This window comes from Pan paniscus, chromosome 2, assembly GCF_029289425.2.
Source record: "Pan paniscus chromosome 2, NHGRI_mPanPan1-v2.0_pri, whole genome shotgun sequence".
NCBI classification, from domain to species: Eukaryota; Metazoa; Chordata; class Mammalia; order Primates; family Hominidae; genus Pan; species Pan paniscus.
Window position 1 is genome coordinate 110233885 of NC_085926.1, and position 19579 is coordinate 110253463.

At 38.5% G+C, this 19579-nt stretch overlaps 1 protein-coding gene across 1 annotated transcript in view; it reads right to left on the reverse strand.

Moving 5' to 3' along the window:
* SLC9C1 (solute carrier family 9 member C1) overlaps window positions 1-19579 on the reverse strand; it is a 137187-nt gene that overhangs the window by 82272 nt on the left and 35336 nt on the right. Inside the window, 2 exon segments of the mRNA XM_008978792.4 lie at window positions 7202-7368; window positions 11360-11441. Of these exon segments, the coding sequence (XP_008977040.1) occupies window positions 7202-7368; window positions 11360-11441 (249 nt within the window).

Here is a 19579-nt window from a genome sequence, read left to right on the forward strand (position 1 = left end):
TGTGTTTTGCAAAAAAAACAAAAACAAAAACATTGTAAAAACCATTGAAAACTGGACATGATGTAGGACACGGAAAAGTGCAGCAGCTGTGAAGACCCCAGGACAACTTTTATTATTTCCCTTTAGGGAAACCATGACTGATTAGTGTGCTGAGTGTTCTTAAAAGAATGAGTCTGACTGCAGATATCTTAAAGCATATCTCAGAAGCAGAAGGTGACATCTCCCACAGCTAAACTTTGGCTTTGAATTCTATTTTATATTGAAAATATTTTTAACCATAAATTAAGGTCTAGCAAATGCTTAGATACACAATAGCCTAAATAAATAAACAAAGGCCCCTGACCCCTCCCAATTTGGTCAAAAACTAGCCATTTTCTAAGGTTCACTTTCATACACACACACACACACACACACACACACACACACATATATATATATATTTCTTTTTTTTTTTTAAGAAAGGGTATCTCTTTGCTGCCCAGGCTGGAGTGCAGCAGCACAATCACGGTTCACCACAGCCTCAACCTCCCAGGCTTGAGTGATCTTCCCACCTCAGTCTCCCGAGTAGCGGGGACTACAGATGCACACCACCACCCAACTAATTTTTGTATATTTTATAGAGACATGGTTTTGGCATGTTGCCAGGTTCGTCTCAAACTGCTAGGTTCAAGCAATTCACCTGCCTTGGCTTCCCAAAGTGTTAAGATTACAGGCATGAGCCACTGTGCTGACCTATGATGTCTTTTAAAGGGAGCTCCAATACACAGCTTCCTCTTTTGAATTTAAACATATATATTTTAAACATACACATAAAACATATATTTTATTTTCAAATTTTTGGTAGTTATTGATTTTTTTTATTATACTTTAAGTTCTAGGGTACATGTGCACAATGTGCAAGTTTGTTACATATGTATACATGTGCCATGTTGGTGTGCTGCACCCATTAACTCGTCATTTACATTAGGTATCTCTCCTAATGCTATCCCTCCCCCCACCCCCACCCCACAGCAGTCCCCAGTGTGTGATGTTACCCTTCCTGTGTCCATGTGTTCTCATTGTTCAGTTCCCACCTATGAGTGAGAACATGCAGTGTTTGGTTTTTTGTGCTTGTGATAGTTTGCTGATAATGATGGTTTCCAGCTTCATCCGTGTCCCTACAAAGGACATGAACTCATCATTTTTTATGGCTGCATAGTATTCCATGGTGTATATGTACCATGTTTTCTTAATCCAGTCTATCATTGTTGGACATTTGGGTTGGTTCCAAGTCTTTGCTATTGTGAATAGTGCCACAGTAAACATACATGTGCATGTGTCTTTATAGCAGCATGTTTTATAATCCTTTGGGTATATACCCAGTAATGGGATTGCTGGGTCAAATGGTATTTCTAGTTCTAGATCCCTGAGGAATTGCCGCACTGTCTTCCACAATGGTTGAACTAGTTTAGAGTCCCACCAACGGTGTAAAAGTGCTCCTATTTCTCCACATCCCTCTCCAGCACCTGTTGTTTCCTGACTTTTTAATGATCGCCATTCTAAGTGGTATGAGATGGTATCTCGTTGTGGTTTTGATTTGCATTTCTCTGATGACCAGTGATGATGAGCATTTTTTCATGTATCTGTTGGCTGCATAAATGTCTTCTTTTGAGAAGTGTCTGTTCATATCATTTGCCCACTTTTTGATGGGGTTGTTTTTACTTGTAAATCTGTTTGAGTTCATTGTAGATTCTGGATATTAGCCCTTTGTCAGATGCGTAGATTGCAAAAATTTTCCCCTATTCTCTAGGTTGCCTGTTCACTCTGATGGTAGTTTCTTTTGCTGTGCAGAAGCTCTTTAGTTTAATTAGATCCCATTTGTCAATTTTGGCTTTCATTGCCATTGCTATTGGTGTTTTAGACATGAAGTCCTTGCCCATGCCTATGTCCTGAATGGTATTGCCTAGGTTTCCTTCTAGGGTTTTTATGGTTTTAGGTCTAACATTTAAGTCTTTAATCCATCTTGAATTAATTTTTGTGTAAGGCATAAGGAAGGTATCCAGTTTCAGCTTTCTACATATGGCTAGCCAGTTTTCCCAGCACCGTTTGTTAAATAGGGAATCCTTTCTCCATTTCTTGTTTTTGTCAAGTTTGTCAAAGATCAGATAGTTGTAGATGTGTGGTATTATTTCTGAGGACTCTGTTCTGTTCCATTGGTCTAGATCTCTGTTTTGGTACAAGTACCATGCTGTTTTGGTTAGTGTAGCCTTGTAGTATAGTTTGAAGTCAGGTAGCATGATGCCTCCAGCTTTGTTCTTTTGGCTTATGATTGACTTAGCAATGTGGGCTCTTTTTTGGTTCCATATGAACTTCAAAGTAGTTTTTTCCAATTCTGTGAAGAAAGTCATTGGTAGCTTGATGGGGATGGCATTGAATCTATAAATTACCTTGGGCAGTATGGCCATTTTCACGATATTGATTCTTCCTATCCATGAGCATGGAATGTTCTTCCATTTGTTTGTATCCTCTTTTATTTCGTTGAGCAGTGGTTTGTAGTTCTCCTTGAAGAGGTCCTTCACATCCCTTGTAAGTTTGATTCCTAGGTATTTTATTCTCTTTGAAGCAATTGTGAATGGGAGTTCACTCATGATTTGGCTCTCTGTTTGACTGTTATTGGTGTATAAGAATGCTTGTGATTTTTGCACATTGATTTTGTATCCTGAGACTTTGCTGAAGTTGCTTATGAGCTTAAGGAGATTTTGGGCTGAGACGATGGGGTTTTCTAAATATACAATCATGTCATCTGCAAACAGGGACAATTTGACTTCCTCTTTTCCTAATTGACTACCCTTTATTTCCTTCTCCTGCCTGATTGCCCTGGCCAGACCTTCCAACACTATGTTGAATAGGAGTGGTGAGAGAGGGCATCCCTGTCTTGTGCCAGTTTTCAAAGGGAATGCTTCCAGTTTTTGCCCATTCAGTATGATATTGGCTGTGGGTTTGTCATAGATAGCTCTTATTATTTTGAAATACGTCCCATCAATACTATTAAGAGTTTTTAGCATGAAGGGCTGTTGCATTTTGTCGAAGGCCTTTTCTGCATCTATTGAGGTAATCATGTGGTTTTTGCCTTTGGTTCTGTTTATATGCTGGATTACATTTATTGATTTGTGTATGTTGAACCAGCCTTGCATCCCAGGGATGAAGCCCACTTGATCATGGTGGAGAAGCTTTTTGATGTGCCGCTGGATTTGGTTTGCCAGTATTTTATTGAGGATTTTTGCATCGATGTTCATCAGGAATGTTGGTCTAAAATTCTTGTTTTTTGTTGTGTCTCTGCCAGGCTTTGGTATCAGGATGATGCTGGCCTCATAAAATGAGTTAGGGAGGATTCCCACTTTTTCTATTGATTGGAATAGTTTCAGAAGGAATGGTACCAGCTCCTCCTTGTACCTCTGGTAGAATTCGGCTGTGAATCCATCTGGTCCTGGACTTTTTTTGGTTGGTAAGCTATTAATTATTGCTTCCATTTCAGAGCCTGTTATTGGTCTATTAAGAGATTTAACTTCTTCCTGGTTTAGTCTTGGGAGGTTGCATGTGTCAAGGAATTTATGCATTTCTTCTAGATTTTCTAGTTTATTTGTGTAGAGGTGTTTATGGTATTCTCTGATGGTAGTTTGTATTTCTGTGGGAGTGGTGGTGACATCCCCTTTATCATTTTTTATTGCGTCTATTTGGTTCTTCTCTCTTTTCTTCTTTATTAGTCTTGCTGGTGGTCTATCAATTTGGTTGATCTTTTCAAAAAACCAGCTCCTGGATTCATTGATTTTTTGAAGGGTTTTTTGTGTCTCTATTTCCTTCAGTTCTGCTCTGATCTTAGTTATTTCTTGCCTTCTGCTAGCTTTTGAATGTGTTTGCTTTTGCTTCTCTAGTTCTTTTCATTGTGATGTTAGGGTGTCAATTTTAGATCTTTCCTGCTTTCTCTTGTGGGCATTTAGTGCTATAAATTTCCCTCTACACACTGCTTTGAATGTGTCCCAGAGATTCTGGTATGTTGTGTCTTTGTTCTCATTGGTTTCAAAGAACATCTTTATTTCTGCCTTCATTTTGTTATGTACCCAGTAGTCATTCAGGAGCAGGTTGTTTAGTTTTCATGTAGTTGAGCGATTTTGAGTGAGTTTCTTAATCCTGAGTTCTAGTTTGATTGCACTGTGGTCTGAGAGATTGTTGTGATTTCTGTTCTTTTACATTTGCTGAGGAGTGCTTTACTTCCAACTATGTGGTCAGTTTTGGAATAAGTGCGGTGTGGTGCTGAGAAGAATGTATATTCTGTTGGTTTGGGGTGGAGAGTTCTGTAGATGTCTGTTAGGTCTGCTTGGTGCAGAGCTGAGCTCATTTCCTGGATATCCTTGTTAACTTTCTGTCTCATTGATCTGTCTAATGTTGACAATGGGGTGTTAAATTCTCCCATTATTATTGTGTGGGAGTCTAAGTCTCTTTGTAGGTCTCTAAGGAGTTGCTTTATGAATCTAGGTGCTCCTGTATTGGGTGCATATATATTTAGGAGAGTTAGCTCTTCTTGTTGAACTGATCCCTTTACCATTATGTAATGGCCTTCTTTGTCTCTTTTGATCTTCATTGGTTTAAAGCCTGTTTTATCAGAGACAAGGATTGTAACTCCTGCCTTTTTTGTTTTCCGTTTGCTTGGTAGATCTTCCTCCATCCCTTTATTTTGAGCCTATGTGCATGTGAGATGGGTTTCCTGAATACAGCAGCACACTGATGGGTCTTGACTTTTCATCCAATTTGCCAGTCTGTGTCTTTTAATTGGAGCATTTAGCCCATTTACATTTAAGGTTATTATTGTTATGTGTGAATTTGATCCTGTCATTATGATGTTAGCTGGTTATTTTGCTCGTTAGTTGATGCAGTTTCTTCCTAGCATCGATGGTCTTTACAATTTGGCATGTTTCTGCAGTGGCTGGTACCGGTTGTTCCTTTCCATGTTTAGTGCTTCCTTCAGGAGCTCTTGTAGGGCAGGCCTGGTGGTGACAAAATCTCTCAGCATTTGCTTGTCTGTAAAGGATTTAATTTCTCCTTTGCTTATGAAGCTTAGTTTGGCTGGATATCAAATTCTGGGTTGAAAATTCTTTTCTCTGAGAATGTTGAATATTGGCCCCCACTCTGTTCTGGCTTGTAGAATTTCTGCCGTGAGATCAGCTGTTAGTCTGATGGTCTTCCCTTTGTGGGTAACCCAACTTTTCTCTCTGGCTGCCCTTAACATTTTTTCTTTCATTTCAACTTTGGTGAATCTGACAATTATGTGTCTTGGAGTTGCTCTTCTCGAGGAGTATCTTTGTGGCGTTCTCTGTATTTCCTGAATTTGAATGTTGGCCTGCCTTGCTAGATTGAGGAAGTTCTCCTAGATAATATCCTGCAGAGTGTTTTCCAACTTGGTTCCATTCTCCCCGTCACTTTCAGGTATACCAATCAGACGTAGATTTGGTCTTTTCACATAGTCCCATATTTCTTGGAGACTTTGTTCATTTCTTTTTATTCTGTTTTCTCTAAACTTCTCTTCTCACTTCATTTCATTCATTTGATCTTCCATCACTGATACCCTTTCTTCCAGTTGATTGAATCAGCTACTGAAGCTTGTGCATTCATCACGTAGTTCTCGTGCCATGGTTTTCAGCTCCATCAGGTCCTTTAAGGACTTCTCTGCAATGGTTATTCTAGTTAGCCATTCGTCTAATCTTTTTTCAAGGTTTTTAACTTCTCTGCGATGGGTTCGAACTTCCTCCTTTAGCTTGGAGATGTTTGATCATCTGAAGCCTTCTTCTCTCAACTCGTCAAAGTCATTCTCTGTCCAGCTTTTTTCTGTTGCTGGTGAGGAGCTGCGTTCCTTTGGAGGAGGAGAGGTGCTCTGATTTTTAGAATTTTCAGTTTTTCTATTCTGTTTTTTCCCCATCTTTGTGGTTTTATCTACCTTTGGTCTTTGATGATGGTGATGTACAGATGGGATTTTGGTGTGGATGTCCTTTGTGTTTGTTGTTTTTCCTTCTAACAGGCAGGACCCTCAGCTGCAGGTCTGCTGGAGGTCCACTCCAGACCCTGTTTGCCTGGGTATCAGCAGCAGAGGCTGCAGAACAGCGAATATTGCTGAACAGGCAATGTTGCTGTCTGATTGTTCCTCTGGAGGTTTCCTCTCAGAGGGGTACCCAGCCATGTGAGGTGTCAATTTGCCCCTACTGGGGGGTGCCTCCCAGTTAGGCTATTCGGGGTTCAGGGACCCACTTGAGGAGGCAGTCTGTCTGTTCTCAGATCTCAAACTCCATGCTGGGAGAAACACTACTCTCTTCAAAGCTGTCAGATAGGGACATTTAAGCCTGCAGAGGTTTCTGCTGCCTTTTGTTCAGCTATGCCCTACCCCAGAGGTGGAGTCTACAGAGGCAGGCAGGCCTCCTTGAGCTGCAGTGGGCTCCACCCAGTTCGAGCTTCCTGGTGGCTTTGTTTACTTACTCAAGCCTCAGCAATGGTAGGCGCCCCTCCCCAGCCTCACTGCCACCTTGCAGTTTGATCTCAGACTGCTATGCTAGCAATGAGCTAGCTCCGTGGGTGTGGGACCTTCCGAGCCATGTGCAGGATATAATCTCCTGGTGTGCCGTTTGCTAAGACCATTGGAAAAGCACAGTATTAGGGTGGGAGTGACCCAATTTTCCAGGTGCCATCTGTCACAGCTTTGCTTGGCTATGAAAGGGAATTCCCTGACCCCTTGCGCTTCCTGCCTGAGGCGATGCCTCACCCTGGTTCAGCTCACACTGGGTGCACTGCACCCACTGTCCTGCACCCACTGTCTGACAAGCCCCAGTGAGATGAACCCAGTACCTCAGTTGGAAATGCAGAAATCACCCGTCTTCTGCATCACTCATGCTGGGAGCTGTACACTGGAGCTGTTCCTATTTGGCCATCTTGGAACCGTGCCCCCAAAACATATATTTTAAACATATATATTCAAAGGGGTTATGACTTCTACTTTGCCCCACAGTGATCATGAAGTTCCTTAACACTCCCCCTTACTACTTTGTTAAATAGAGTTATTAACATGACTTCTCTATCAATTACAAATATTAAAACTTGTGAATTAATATTTATGATCTGATTTATACTTCAGTATAATCAAATCTGCATTAAAGCAATAAAAAAGATATTACTTGCTTACCATGTATGGGTTTTCAAGTGTAATTGCTTTCTCAATCATGTTCCAATCAGCATTAGCAAGATCTTTGTCAAATTTAAGGGCAGAGGCTGCAGACTTGGTTAGCTCTTGAAAGTGTTGAAATGTGCAACAAACCGATTTATATTTTGTTGATGTGGCATCACGAAGACCTTTGATACAAACACACATTTGATAAATAGTAGAAACACCACAATTTTGATATGGGTTAGAAAGCTTACTTTTGTTTTTAACTTATTGTCACTAATCTTTAAATAAAATTTCAACATAAACTGTTTAATAATGGGAATACTAAAGAGTTAAACATTTTCTGCTTTCATATTTCTTCTCACAAAAGGTGAGGCATGTAATAGTAATAGCTAATGTTTATTGAGTGCTTACTATATTCTGCAAAAGTGCATTTCAGCACTTTGCATGCATTAAGTTTTTGGTTATTTGGCCACCTTTTGAGGTGAGTCCTTTTTCCCAGTTTGATATATGAGGAAACAAAGAAACAGAGGCATAATGGTTAGTTTCATTTGTCAATTTAACTGGGCCACAGGGTGCCCATATATTCAGTTAAACATTCTGGGTGTGTCTGTGAGTGTTTTTGGATGAGGGTGACATTTAAATTGGTAGACTGAGTAAAGTACATTGTCTTTCCGAATGTGGGTGGGCCTCATCCAATCTGTTGGAGGCCTCAATAAAACAAAAGTCTGAACAAGAGAGAATTTGTTGTCTCTGCCTTATGGTCTTTGAGCAGGGACTTCAGTCTTCTCCTACCTTCAGACTTTAGCTGGAACTTGTACCATTGGCTCTTGGTTCTCAGGCCTTTGGAATGCATACTTTGGGACTTAGCTTCCATAACCTTGTGAGCCAGTTAAGCACATATGATAAATTATCTGCATTATCTTTTAAGATTCCAATCTCTTGAGCTATCTTTTTGTTCTAGAACACATCCAGTTTCTAGCTTCCTAAGAAATTTAGCACCTGTTGTGTTTTCTGAAGATCATTACGTTAAGTGAAATAAGCCACACACAGAAAGACAAACATCACGTATTCTCACTTATTTGTGGGATCTAAAAATAAAAACAATTTAACTCATGGACATAGAGGGTAGAATGATGGTTAACAGAGGCTGAGAAAGGTGGTGGGGGGATGGGGGCAGGTGGGGATGGTTAATGGGCACAAAAATATAGAAAGAATAAATAAGACTTACTATTTGACAACACAATAAGGTGACTATAGTCAATAATACCTTTACATTTTAAGAATAATTTAAAGAGTCATATTTTAAATTTTAAACATTTTTAAAGTTTTACATTTTAAGAATAATTCAAAGAGCAATTGAATTGTTTGTAATTCAAAGGATAAATGCCTGAAGGGATGGATATCCTATTACCTATGATGTGCTTATTTCACTTTGCATGCCTGTACCAAAACATCTCGGGTACCCCACAAACATATACACCTACTATGTACCAACAAACATTTTAAAAATAAAAAAGAAGAAAATAGCCACAAAAAAGAGAAATATCTAGGAATAGAGCTAACGAAGGAGGTGAAAGATCTCTACAAGGAGAACTATAAAACACTGTGAAAGTAATCAGAGATGACACAAATAAATGGAAAAACATTCCATGCTCATGGATTGAAAGAATCAATATCATTAAAATGGCCACATTATCCAAAGCAATATGCAGATTCAACACAATTTCTGTTGAACTACTAATGTAATTTTTCACAGGATTAGAGAAAAACAGTCCTAAAATTTACATAGAACCAAAAGAGAGCCCAAATAGCCAATGCAATCCTAAGCAAACAGAACAAAGCCAGAAGCATCACACTACTTGATTTCAAACTATACTACTAGTCTACAGTAACCAAAATAACACGGTATTGGTACAAAAACAGATACATAGCTCAATGGGACAGAATAGAGAACCCAAAAGAAAAGCTGCATGCTTACAGTCATCTGATGTTTGACAAAGCTGACAAAAACAGACAATGGGGGATGGATTCCCTGTTCAGTAAATGGTGCTGCGATAACTGGCTAGCTGTGTGCAGAACAATGAAACTGGACCTCTACCTTTCACTATATACAAAAATTTACTCAAGATGGATTAAATATTTAAATGTAAGACCTCAATTATAAAAGTCCTAGAAGAAAACCTAGGAAATAAATGTTTCCACACCAGCCTTGAGAAATAATTTTTGGCTAACTAAGTCCCCCCAAAAATTGTGACAAAACAAAAATTGACAAGCAACACCTAATTAAACTAGAGAGTTTCTGCAAAGCAAAAGAAACTATTAATAGAGTAAACAGACAACCTATAAAATGGGAGAATAGATTAGCAAACTATACATCTAACAAAGGTCTTATATCCAGAATCTACAAGGAACTTAAAGCAACAGGCAAAAAACAATCCCATTTAAAAATTGGCAAAGGTTAAGTGTCCATCAACAGACGAATGGATAAAGAAAATATACATATACACAATGGTATACCATTAAGCTATTAAAAAGAATGAGATCCTGTCATTTGCAACAGCATGGATGGAACTGGAGGTCATGTTAAGTGAAATAAGCCAGGCACAGAAAGAAAAACTTTGCATGTTCTCACTTATTTGTGGGAGCTAAAAATTAAAACAATAAAACTTACGGAGATAGAGAGTAGAATGATGATTAACCAGAGCCTGTGAAGAGTAGTGGGGAGGTAAGGGGAAATTTGGGTGGTTAATGCGTTCAAAAAATAGAAAGAATGAAAAAGATCTGGCATTTGATAGCATGATAGGGTGACTATAGTCAAGAATAATTAATTGTGCATTTAAAAATAACTAAAAGAGTACAATTGGATTGTTTGTAACACAAAGGATAAACACCTGAGGTGATGGATACTCCATTTACCCTAATTGATTATTACACATTCTATACCCGTATCAAAATATCTCATGCACCCCATAAATATATACAACTACTATGTATCCACAAAAATTAAAACAAAAAAAAAATCTTAATGGGCAAAGAACATGAACAGACACTTCTCAAAAGAAGGCATACAAGTGGCCAACAAACACATGAAAAAATGCTCATCATCACTAATCATAAAAGAAATGCAAATCAAAATCACAATGAGATACCATCTCACACCAGTTAGAATGGTTATTATTAAAAAGTCAAAAAATAACAGATGCTGGCAAGGCTGTGGGGAAAAGGGAACACATATACTGTTGGTGAGAAAGGAGAATGTAAATTAGTTCAGCCACTGTGGAAAGCAGTTTGGAGATTTCTCAAATAACTATAAACAAAACTACCATTCAAGCTAGCCACCCCAAGATAGCCAAAGGAAAATATATCATTCTACAAAAAAGATACATTCACTTGTATGTTCATCACAGCATTATTCACAATAGCAAAGAGATGGAATCAACCTAAGTGTCCATCAATGGTGGAATGGATAAAGAAAATGTGGTACAGATACACCATTGAATACTACGCAGCCATAAAAAAGAACAAGATTATGCCCTTTGCTGCAACATGGATAAAGCCAGAGGCCACTATCCTAAGTGAATTAATGCAGGAGCAGAAAATCCAATATCTTTTGTGGGAACTAAACATTGAGTACACATGAACATAGAGATGGGAATAGTGGACACCAGGGAGTACTAGAGTGGGGAAAGAGAAATGGGATGTGAGTTGAAAAGCTACCTTTTGGGTACTATGGTCACTACCTTGGTGATGAGATCTGTACCTCAAACCTCAGCATCACACAATATACCCATGTAACCAACCTGCACATGTCAAATAAAATTTGAAAAAAATTAGGCACCACTGACTTGTATTTATATCATTTATATGGATTCTTTTTTTTTTTTTTTGAGACAGGGTCTTGCTCTCTTGCCCAGGGTGGAGTGCAGTGGTGTGATCTTGCCTCACTGCAGCATCAGCCTCCTGGGTTCCAGCGATCCTCCCCAATCAGCCTTCCAAATAGCTAGGACAACAGGTGTGCACTGCCACGCCTGGCTAATTTTTGAACTTTTTGTAGAGACGGGGGTCTCACTATGTTGCCTAGGCTGTATATGGATTCTTTCTTTATTATTAGCACTTCTTTACCATACTTAGAATGTTTTTCTCTCCACAGGAATAGTAACTGTTAGGGCTTACCTAGTATAGTAACTGCCACTGGCAAAATAAATCTATTGACAACAAGGGTTATTAGGCATACTAACACTCCATGAAATAATATCTAGAATTGAAAAAAATACAAAGTAAGTATTCATGACAATTTCATATAATATATCCTATATTTACCAATATAAATTAAGCTATTTTCCAATATAAATTAAGCTAGGTTGTACTGTGTTAATAGATGCTCATGGCAGGGGAGGAATTAATCTAAGATGAAAGCACTCTGGGTATTCTCTATCTTCCTGCATGTAATTCATCCATGTTTTGTTACCAAACCAAAATTAGGACACAAGTTTTGACAAGTAAATCAATACTTATACAGACATTGGGAAGGAATATTTATCTTTGAATTCCACTGTTGCACTTCCTGGTAGCTGAGAATACACTTATACTTTATCAATCCTTATCCATTATACACACCTGGCTGTGCATGGCCACACCATTCTCTATTCAACATTACCAGCATATCTGCATCAGACAATTCTCCTCACCTGGGAAAGGAGAACAACTCAAGGCCCTTGATATGTTTTCTCCACCTCACACTTTGCCTCACTGGTACCCTTTCATTGTCAGGAAGAAGGAGTAATAAATGTCTTTGGTGCCACTTGATATCTTTATCTACTTGTATCTCAAGTCAGTCTTGATAGACAAATGAACTAACACTTTTCAATCTGAGGCTACACATTTTTGGGGATTTATGGAATTCCAACTTCCAGAATTTATGTTTCACCCTAGCTAGTCTTCTGTTCTATATCCACAGATGCAATTAGGGATAGAGCATGAAACCACACTAGAGGCTCCCAAAGTTGCACATTAGAATCATAAGGGAAACTTTAAGATATTGGTACCCAGGAGGTCCCCACTGAATATTCTGATCTAATTCGTCAAGGGTGCAGCCCAAGCATTGGTAATAAGGAAATCTGAGGTATAATGTACATACATTGAAATGTACTCAAGTACCATTTTGTCAGTTTTGACAGTGTATATCTACTCATATAACTCTCAATCCTATCAAGATGCAAAATATCTCACATCCCCAAAATTTCTCTAATGCTCCTTCCTAATCAGTCCTTCACCAATGAGACGCAGCTAGTATTTTGATTTCTACTTCTGTAGATAAGAATTGCCAATTCTAAAATCTTCATATAAATTAAATAGCATACGACATGTCTCACTGTGATTTTAATTTGCATTTCCTTAGAGTAGTAATGTTGAATACTTTTAACATGCATATTAGTACACATCTTTCTTTTTGAAGAAGTGTCTGTTCAAATATGTTGTATGTTTTTTTAAAAATTGGGTTACCATTGTATTTTCTTCAAAAAATTTTACAGTTTTTGATTTTATATTTAAGTCTATGGTCCATCTCAAATCAGTTTTAGGTATGGTGTGGGGTAAAAATAGAGTTTTTCTTTTTTTTTTTTTTCTGAGTGAATCCAGTAAGCACCATTTATTGAAAAAAATATTTTTTCTCTCATTGAACTGTTTCAGAATCTGTGTCAAAAACCAATTCACCATCTATGTGAGTCTTTTTTGAATTCTTTATTATACTCCATCTTTTTTTTATTCTTATGCCAGCATGCTACTGAATTACTGTATTTTTATAATAAGTCCTGATATCAGATAGTATAAGTCCTTAAATTTCGTTCTTCCTTTTCAAAATTATTAGGGCTATCCTCAGTCTTCTGTATTTCTATATGGAGTTTAGATTTTGGGTATCTCTTTCTAAAATCTTCTGGGATTGGAATTGCAATGAGTATAGTGACATCCTAATAATTCCAAGTCTTCAAATCCATGATTGGAATATATATTTTATGTAGGTTTTTAAAAATTTATCTCAACAATGCCATGTTGTTTTCAGTGCACAAGTCTTGCATATTTTGGAAAGAAGCCTCTAAGTTGGCTCTCAAAGGTATCCATCTCTTGATACTTAGTCATCTTTTTTTTTTTTTTGTAAGTCAGGTGTTCATTTATTAAATACAAGTTTTGGACAAACTCTGCCAGGCAAGTTTGACAAGAAGCAACCTTCCTGAAATGTTTCAAAATACGGTCATGTTGATCATGTTTTATTTCGAGCAATCTTTTTGTTCTTCATTTTCTGTTTCTAGGTTTATTTCCTGGTGAGCAATTAGAGCATGTGCATCATGTGCACATCTAATTAGAGCATGTGCATCACTCACATGACATCAAGAGTGCAGCATCAGCCTCTGGCTTGTAAAGGCACCCAGTAGGCTTATGTTCTGTACAATCGCTGCTTAGCAACCAGCATCAAGTAAAGTAATTAAGCTTTTGTAGAGTGTGATACCAAATAGCAACTGGCACCTTCACCTGCACCATTAAAAAACCTTTAAAGTTTCCTTCAGTTTTGAGATATCCATTAAAAACTATAAAAAAACAAAACCCAGACTGCTTGATAAAATGTACTTAAACAATTTTCCAAGTTTAGTATTAGCCTCTTGGTAAGTTATGAGCAATACCAGAGCTGAGTAAGAGTCGTCATTTTCCTATCATACTCCAGCAAAGCCAATAAATAAAACTAGGTATGTTAGAAAGTCTGCCCTACTAGATTTAGAGCTGCTTCTAAGTTCCAGACAAAACACCTTTTTAAGCTTCCAAGTGTATATGCACACAGTGTTGTACCAAGATGATAACTTTTTAAAATCTAATTTTTTAGATGTCCTTAAATTACTTCACAGAAAGAAAAAAGGCACAGAGGACACTTGGTTTCCTCACCAGTAGTGGCCTTAAGCTACACACTTGCCTGTGCTAAGAGTTTAAAGATATTCAGCAGCATTAATGGTGCCATAGCCCTTCATAGAAAGTTTCAGGAAAAGAGCTTAAAAAACAGAAGAAAAGCTTGCCAAAAAGGCTTACAATCTGAAGGTTAAATGCAGAAGAATACAGACAGAGAGTACAGGCAGCATCAAGGTTGTTAACCAGGAAGCTGCTGAGAATAGCTGCTTTCTGAGGTTTCTTCCCCATTTTCTTCCAGTTTTCTCCTGAAAACTCTGGTCTTTTCCCCTCTTGTTTTTAAAATGAAAACATCCTGTTAGATTGGGTTTGGAGGATAAATGCAAATAGGCAGAAGCTTATTTTATACAGAGTTCATTCTCAGAGAGGAAAAGGAGAATAATAAATATTGAATGAAGCTAATTTTGGAAAATAAGCAAATCCTGTCAACGCATGCTTTAGAGGCCCAGGGAGCACACTGAATGAATCTTACATTCTGGCATTTGCAAAAGTGTCCTCAACTTCCTTTTTCATTTATAAGCACAGCAATAGGCAACATCTATTTTATATCTAGGGTGGAAAGCCCTCTTAGATTTGAGGCTTTCCAGCTGATACCATCAAAAAAACATCAAGGACTGCTTATAGCAATTTGTGTTGAAATATAAAACTATTTTATTTGATCTTTCAACCATAGTTAATAACGTGCTCCAAATGAAGCAGTGACACCCATTTCTCAATCTTATCATTTTTCTTGTCACTTATGACATCTCTGGGCTTAGAAAGATGGTGATATAAAGACAACCCATAGGGGAGTGTCCCTACTCAGCATATTAAGCTGCACAATTGAGTAGTGAGCTCAAGCTCAACTTATGAAAGTGGCGTCCATCCACCTACTAACTACACCAGGCTAAGTGGATATTTAAAATGTCTTGTGGACAAGGTTGTGCTCAAATTCCTACTTTGTTAATTGAATGCCTAACTCTGTGATAGAAGCAGCTCTTAGAAGTCAGGTCACAAGCCCAAATATTAACCATATACATTTTATAATATCAGAATTTTGTCAAGAATGAGTATGTTAGCAAAAATGGCCACATACTGCATACATCTCACTCTGGAAGAGAAAATGTAAAGTGGTACTCAGTTTACTCTGAGTGTGTGTGTGTGTGTATCTCACACGCTGAAATATACTGCTGATATTAGACACTTAGTCATCTTAAATATGGACTAGACGTATTGACTCACTTCTAATAAATAGAATATGAAGAAGTAATGGGAAGTGACTTTCAAAATTAGGTTATAAAAAGACCGTGGCTTCTGTCTTGAGGGTTTGCTCTCTCTAGCTCTCTTGCTTATTCATTCTGAGAGAAGCCAGCTACCATATTGCAAGCTGACCTATGGAGAGGTCCAAATGACAAAGAGGCTTCTGGCCAAGAGTCAACAAGAAACTAAAGCCCTTAGTTCACTGCCTTCAAACAACTGAATCTTGTCAACAAAACCACACAATCAGCTTAGAAGCAGATTCTCTAGCCCCAGTTGAGCCTTTTGATGGCTGCACTCCCAATTTATGCTTAAATGCAAGTTTATGAGAGAAACAATCAGAGGCACTCAGTTAATTTATACTCATATTCTTGACGCACAGAAACTGAGATAATAAATGTTTCTTGTTTCAAGCCACTGAATTTTGGGACAATTTTTTTACATAGCCATAGATAATGATAACTGATACATATGTATTTCATTATTTTTGTTACTATGACATGTTTTTGATGCTATTATTATGTTCTTTATTTCATTTTTCTGTTAGTTGCTAGTATATAAAAATATAATTTAGTTTTGTATACTGAACATGAATTTCATGATTTTGCTAAATTCACTTATTAGTTCTACTGGTTATTTAGTATCTACCAGTTCATGTGCCTTTTTTCTCCCTATTGCCTGAGGTAGGACATTGAGCATAATGTTCCACAAAAATGAAGAAAGCAGATATATTTGCCCTTATTTGAAACTTAGGGGAAAGTATTCAGTATTCAACCATTAAGTGTCACTTATCATTAAGTTTTTAAGTTTTTCTTTGTAAATAAATCCCCTCTATCAGATTAAAGTAGTTTTCTTCAAACTCTATTTCACAAAAAGTTTTCTAAGTATAAAATCATATCTTCTGCACACAAAGATAGTTTTACTTAATCTCTTCTTATTTGGGTGCCTTTTATTTCTTTCTCTTGCCTGATTGCTCTGGCTAGGACTCTCAGAACTGTGTTGAACAGGAATGGTGAAAATGGTCATCCTTGTTTTGTTCCAGCTCTCAAGGGGAATGCTTCCAGCTTTTGCTGATTCTGTATGATGTTGGTTGTGGGCTTGTCATAGAGGGCTCTTCTTATTTTGAGGTATCTTCCTTCAATGTCTAGATTTTTAAGGGTTTTGAACATGAAGTAATGTTGGATTTTATCAAAAGCCTTTTCTGTATCTATTGAAGTAATCACATGATTCTAGTTTTTAGTTTTGTTTATGTGATGAATCACATTTACTTATTTGTATGTATTGAATCTACCTGGCATCCAAAGGATAAAGCCTACTAGATCATGGGTAGATTAGCTTTTTGATTTGTTGCTGGATTGGGTATGTCAGTATTTTGTTGAGGATTTTTGCATCTATATTCTTCAAGGATATTGGCCCGAAGTTTTATTTTTCTGTTGTGTCTCTGCTAGCTCTGCCAGGTTTTGGTATTAGGATGATGCTGGCCTCATAGTATAAGTTAGAGAGGAGTCTATTCTAAATTTTTTGAAATGGTTTTAGTAGAAGTGGTACCAGCTCTTTAAAGTACAATTCACCTATGAATTTGTTTGGGCTTTTTCTGGTTGGTAGGTTATTAGATGCAGAATCAATTTTGGAACTCGTTATTGGTCTGTTCAGGGTTTCAATTTATTCCTGGTTTAATCTTGGGAGTTTGTTGTTTCCAATAATTTATCTATTTCTTGTAGGTTTTCTAGTTTGTGTGCAGAGGTGTTCACAACATTTTCTGAGGGATTCTTATATTTCTGTGGGGTTGGTGGTAATGTCCTCTAAGTCATTTCTGATTGTGTTTATTTGGACAGTCTCTTTTATTCTTTATTAGTCTAGCTAGCAACCTATCAATCTTATTTATTGTTTCAAATAACCAACTTCTGGTTTCATCGATGTTTTCTGTGGTTTTTTTTAAATTATACTTTAAGTTTTAGGGTACATGTGCACAATGTGCAGGTTAGTTACATATGTATACATGTGACATGTTGGTGTGCTGCACCCATTAACTCGTCATTTAGCATTAGGTATATCTGCTAATGCTATCCCTCCCCTTCCCCTCACTGCACAACAGTCCCCAGTGTGTGATGTTCCCCTTCCTGTGTCCATGTGTTCTCATTGTTCAATTCCCACCTATGAGTGAGAACATGCGGTGTTTGGTTTTTTGTCCTTGCGATAGTTTGCTGAGAATGATGGTTTCCAGCTTCATCCATGTCCCTACAAAGGACGTGAACTCATCATTTTTTATGGCTGCATAGTATTCCATGGTGTATATGTGCCACATTTTCTTAATCCAGTCTATCATTGTTGGACATTTGGGTTGGTTCCAAGTCTTTGCTATTGTGAATAGTGCCACAGTAAACATACGTGTGCATGTGTCTTTATAGCAGCATGTTTTATAATCCTTTGGGTATATACCCAGTAATGGGATGGCTGGGTCAAATGGTATTTCTAGTTCTAGATCCCTGAGGAATCGCCACACTGACTTCCACAATGGTTGAACTAGTTTACAGTCCCACCAATAGTGTAAAAGTGTTCCTATTTCTCCACATCCTCTCCAGCACCTGTTGTCTCTATGGTTTTTCACAACTCAAAAAAGAAGAATGTAGACATATAGATGGCCAACACACACGCGAAACATGTGAAAATTGCTATCACCAGAGAAGTGCAAGTCAAAACCACAATGAGATGCCACCTCACACCAGTCAGACTCGTTATTACTAAAAAGTCAAGAAATAACAGGTGCTGGCAAGTTTGCAGAGAAAAAGGGACAGTTATATACTGCTGGTGGAAATGTAAATTAAGGCAGCCACAGTGGAAAGCAGTTTGGTGACTTCTCAAAGAACTTGGAACTACCATTTGACCCAGCAATCCCATTATTGGGTATATATGTAAGAGAATATAAATTGTTCTACCATAAAGACATATGCATGTGTATGTTCATCACAGCACTATTCACAAGAGTAAATACATGAAATCAAGCAAAATGCCCATCAATTGTAGACTGGATAAAGAAAATGTGGTACAGATACACCATGGAATACTATGCAGTCATAAAAAGAACAAGATTGGGAAACTGACCAAGATGGCTGGCTAGAAGCAGCTAGTATGCACCTCTATCATGGAGAGAAATAGAAGGGGTGAGTAAACACAGCATTTTCAGCTGAAACATCCAGGTACACACATTGGGATTCATAAAGCAAAAAACTTGACCTATAGAGAACAAGGAAAATCAAGGCAGGATGACCACCCACCTAGGAGTGACACAGAGTCAGGGGAGCCTCCCCTACACAGGGAAGTGGTGTGTGAGTGACTGATTCCGGGCACCCATTCTTCTCCCATGGATCTTTGCAACCCTCAGGTCAGGAAATCCCCTCATGAACCGACTCCATCAGGGCCTTCAGTCTAACATGGAGTCTTAGCAGAGCAGCCATCCAAGCACACGTGGACCCTAGGTGCTTCAGATACTTGGGGTTCCCAGCAAAAGTGGCTGCAACTTCAGCAAAGTCAGAGATTAGACTCCCGAATGTACTCTAGGAAAGGAGGTGATCCAGGGGGCCTGAGTAGCAATGGTCTACAGGCATCACTCCCATGGCATCTCCTGGGATAAGACCCACTGCTTGAAACTTCAGTCATCCACCATTAGCAGCATTACACCTCCCTGAGACCAAGCTCTGAGAGGGAGGTGCAAGCCACCGTCTTTGCTGTTTCATAGCCTTAGCCATTGTTGCCTTTAGTGCAGCTGCCCTGTGGAAGAGTAGCCAGCTTGCTTTTTTACACAGGTCCATGATCCTGCTTCTCCTCTCTGGGTGGGTGAGTGAATGAGTGATTCTGGGTATCCATGCTTCTCCCATGGATCTTTGCAAGTCTTGGGTCAGCCCCCTGAATCATTTCCTTTCCTAGAGGTATGGACAGGGATCTAACCCCCAACCTTGCTCAAATTGCTGCCACTTTTGCTGGGAAGCCCAGGTATCTAAAGTGCCCAGGGCTCCATATGAGTGGCTGCTCTGCTAATATTCCACGTAGCTCTGCATGTCAGACTGCAGACTGGGCTCTCCAGTCACCCTAGCCAGTGTTTTCTGGGTTGCAGTGGTTCCCAGCCTCCCTGGGATGGAGGTCCATGTGGGAGGGATGGGCCACCATCTTTGCTGTTACACAGTCTTAGCCATTGTTGCCTTTGAGCTCTAG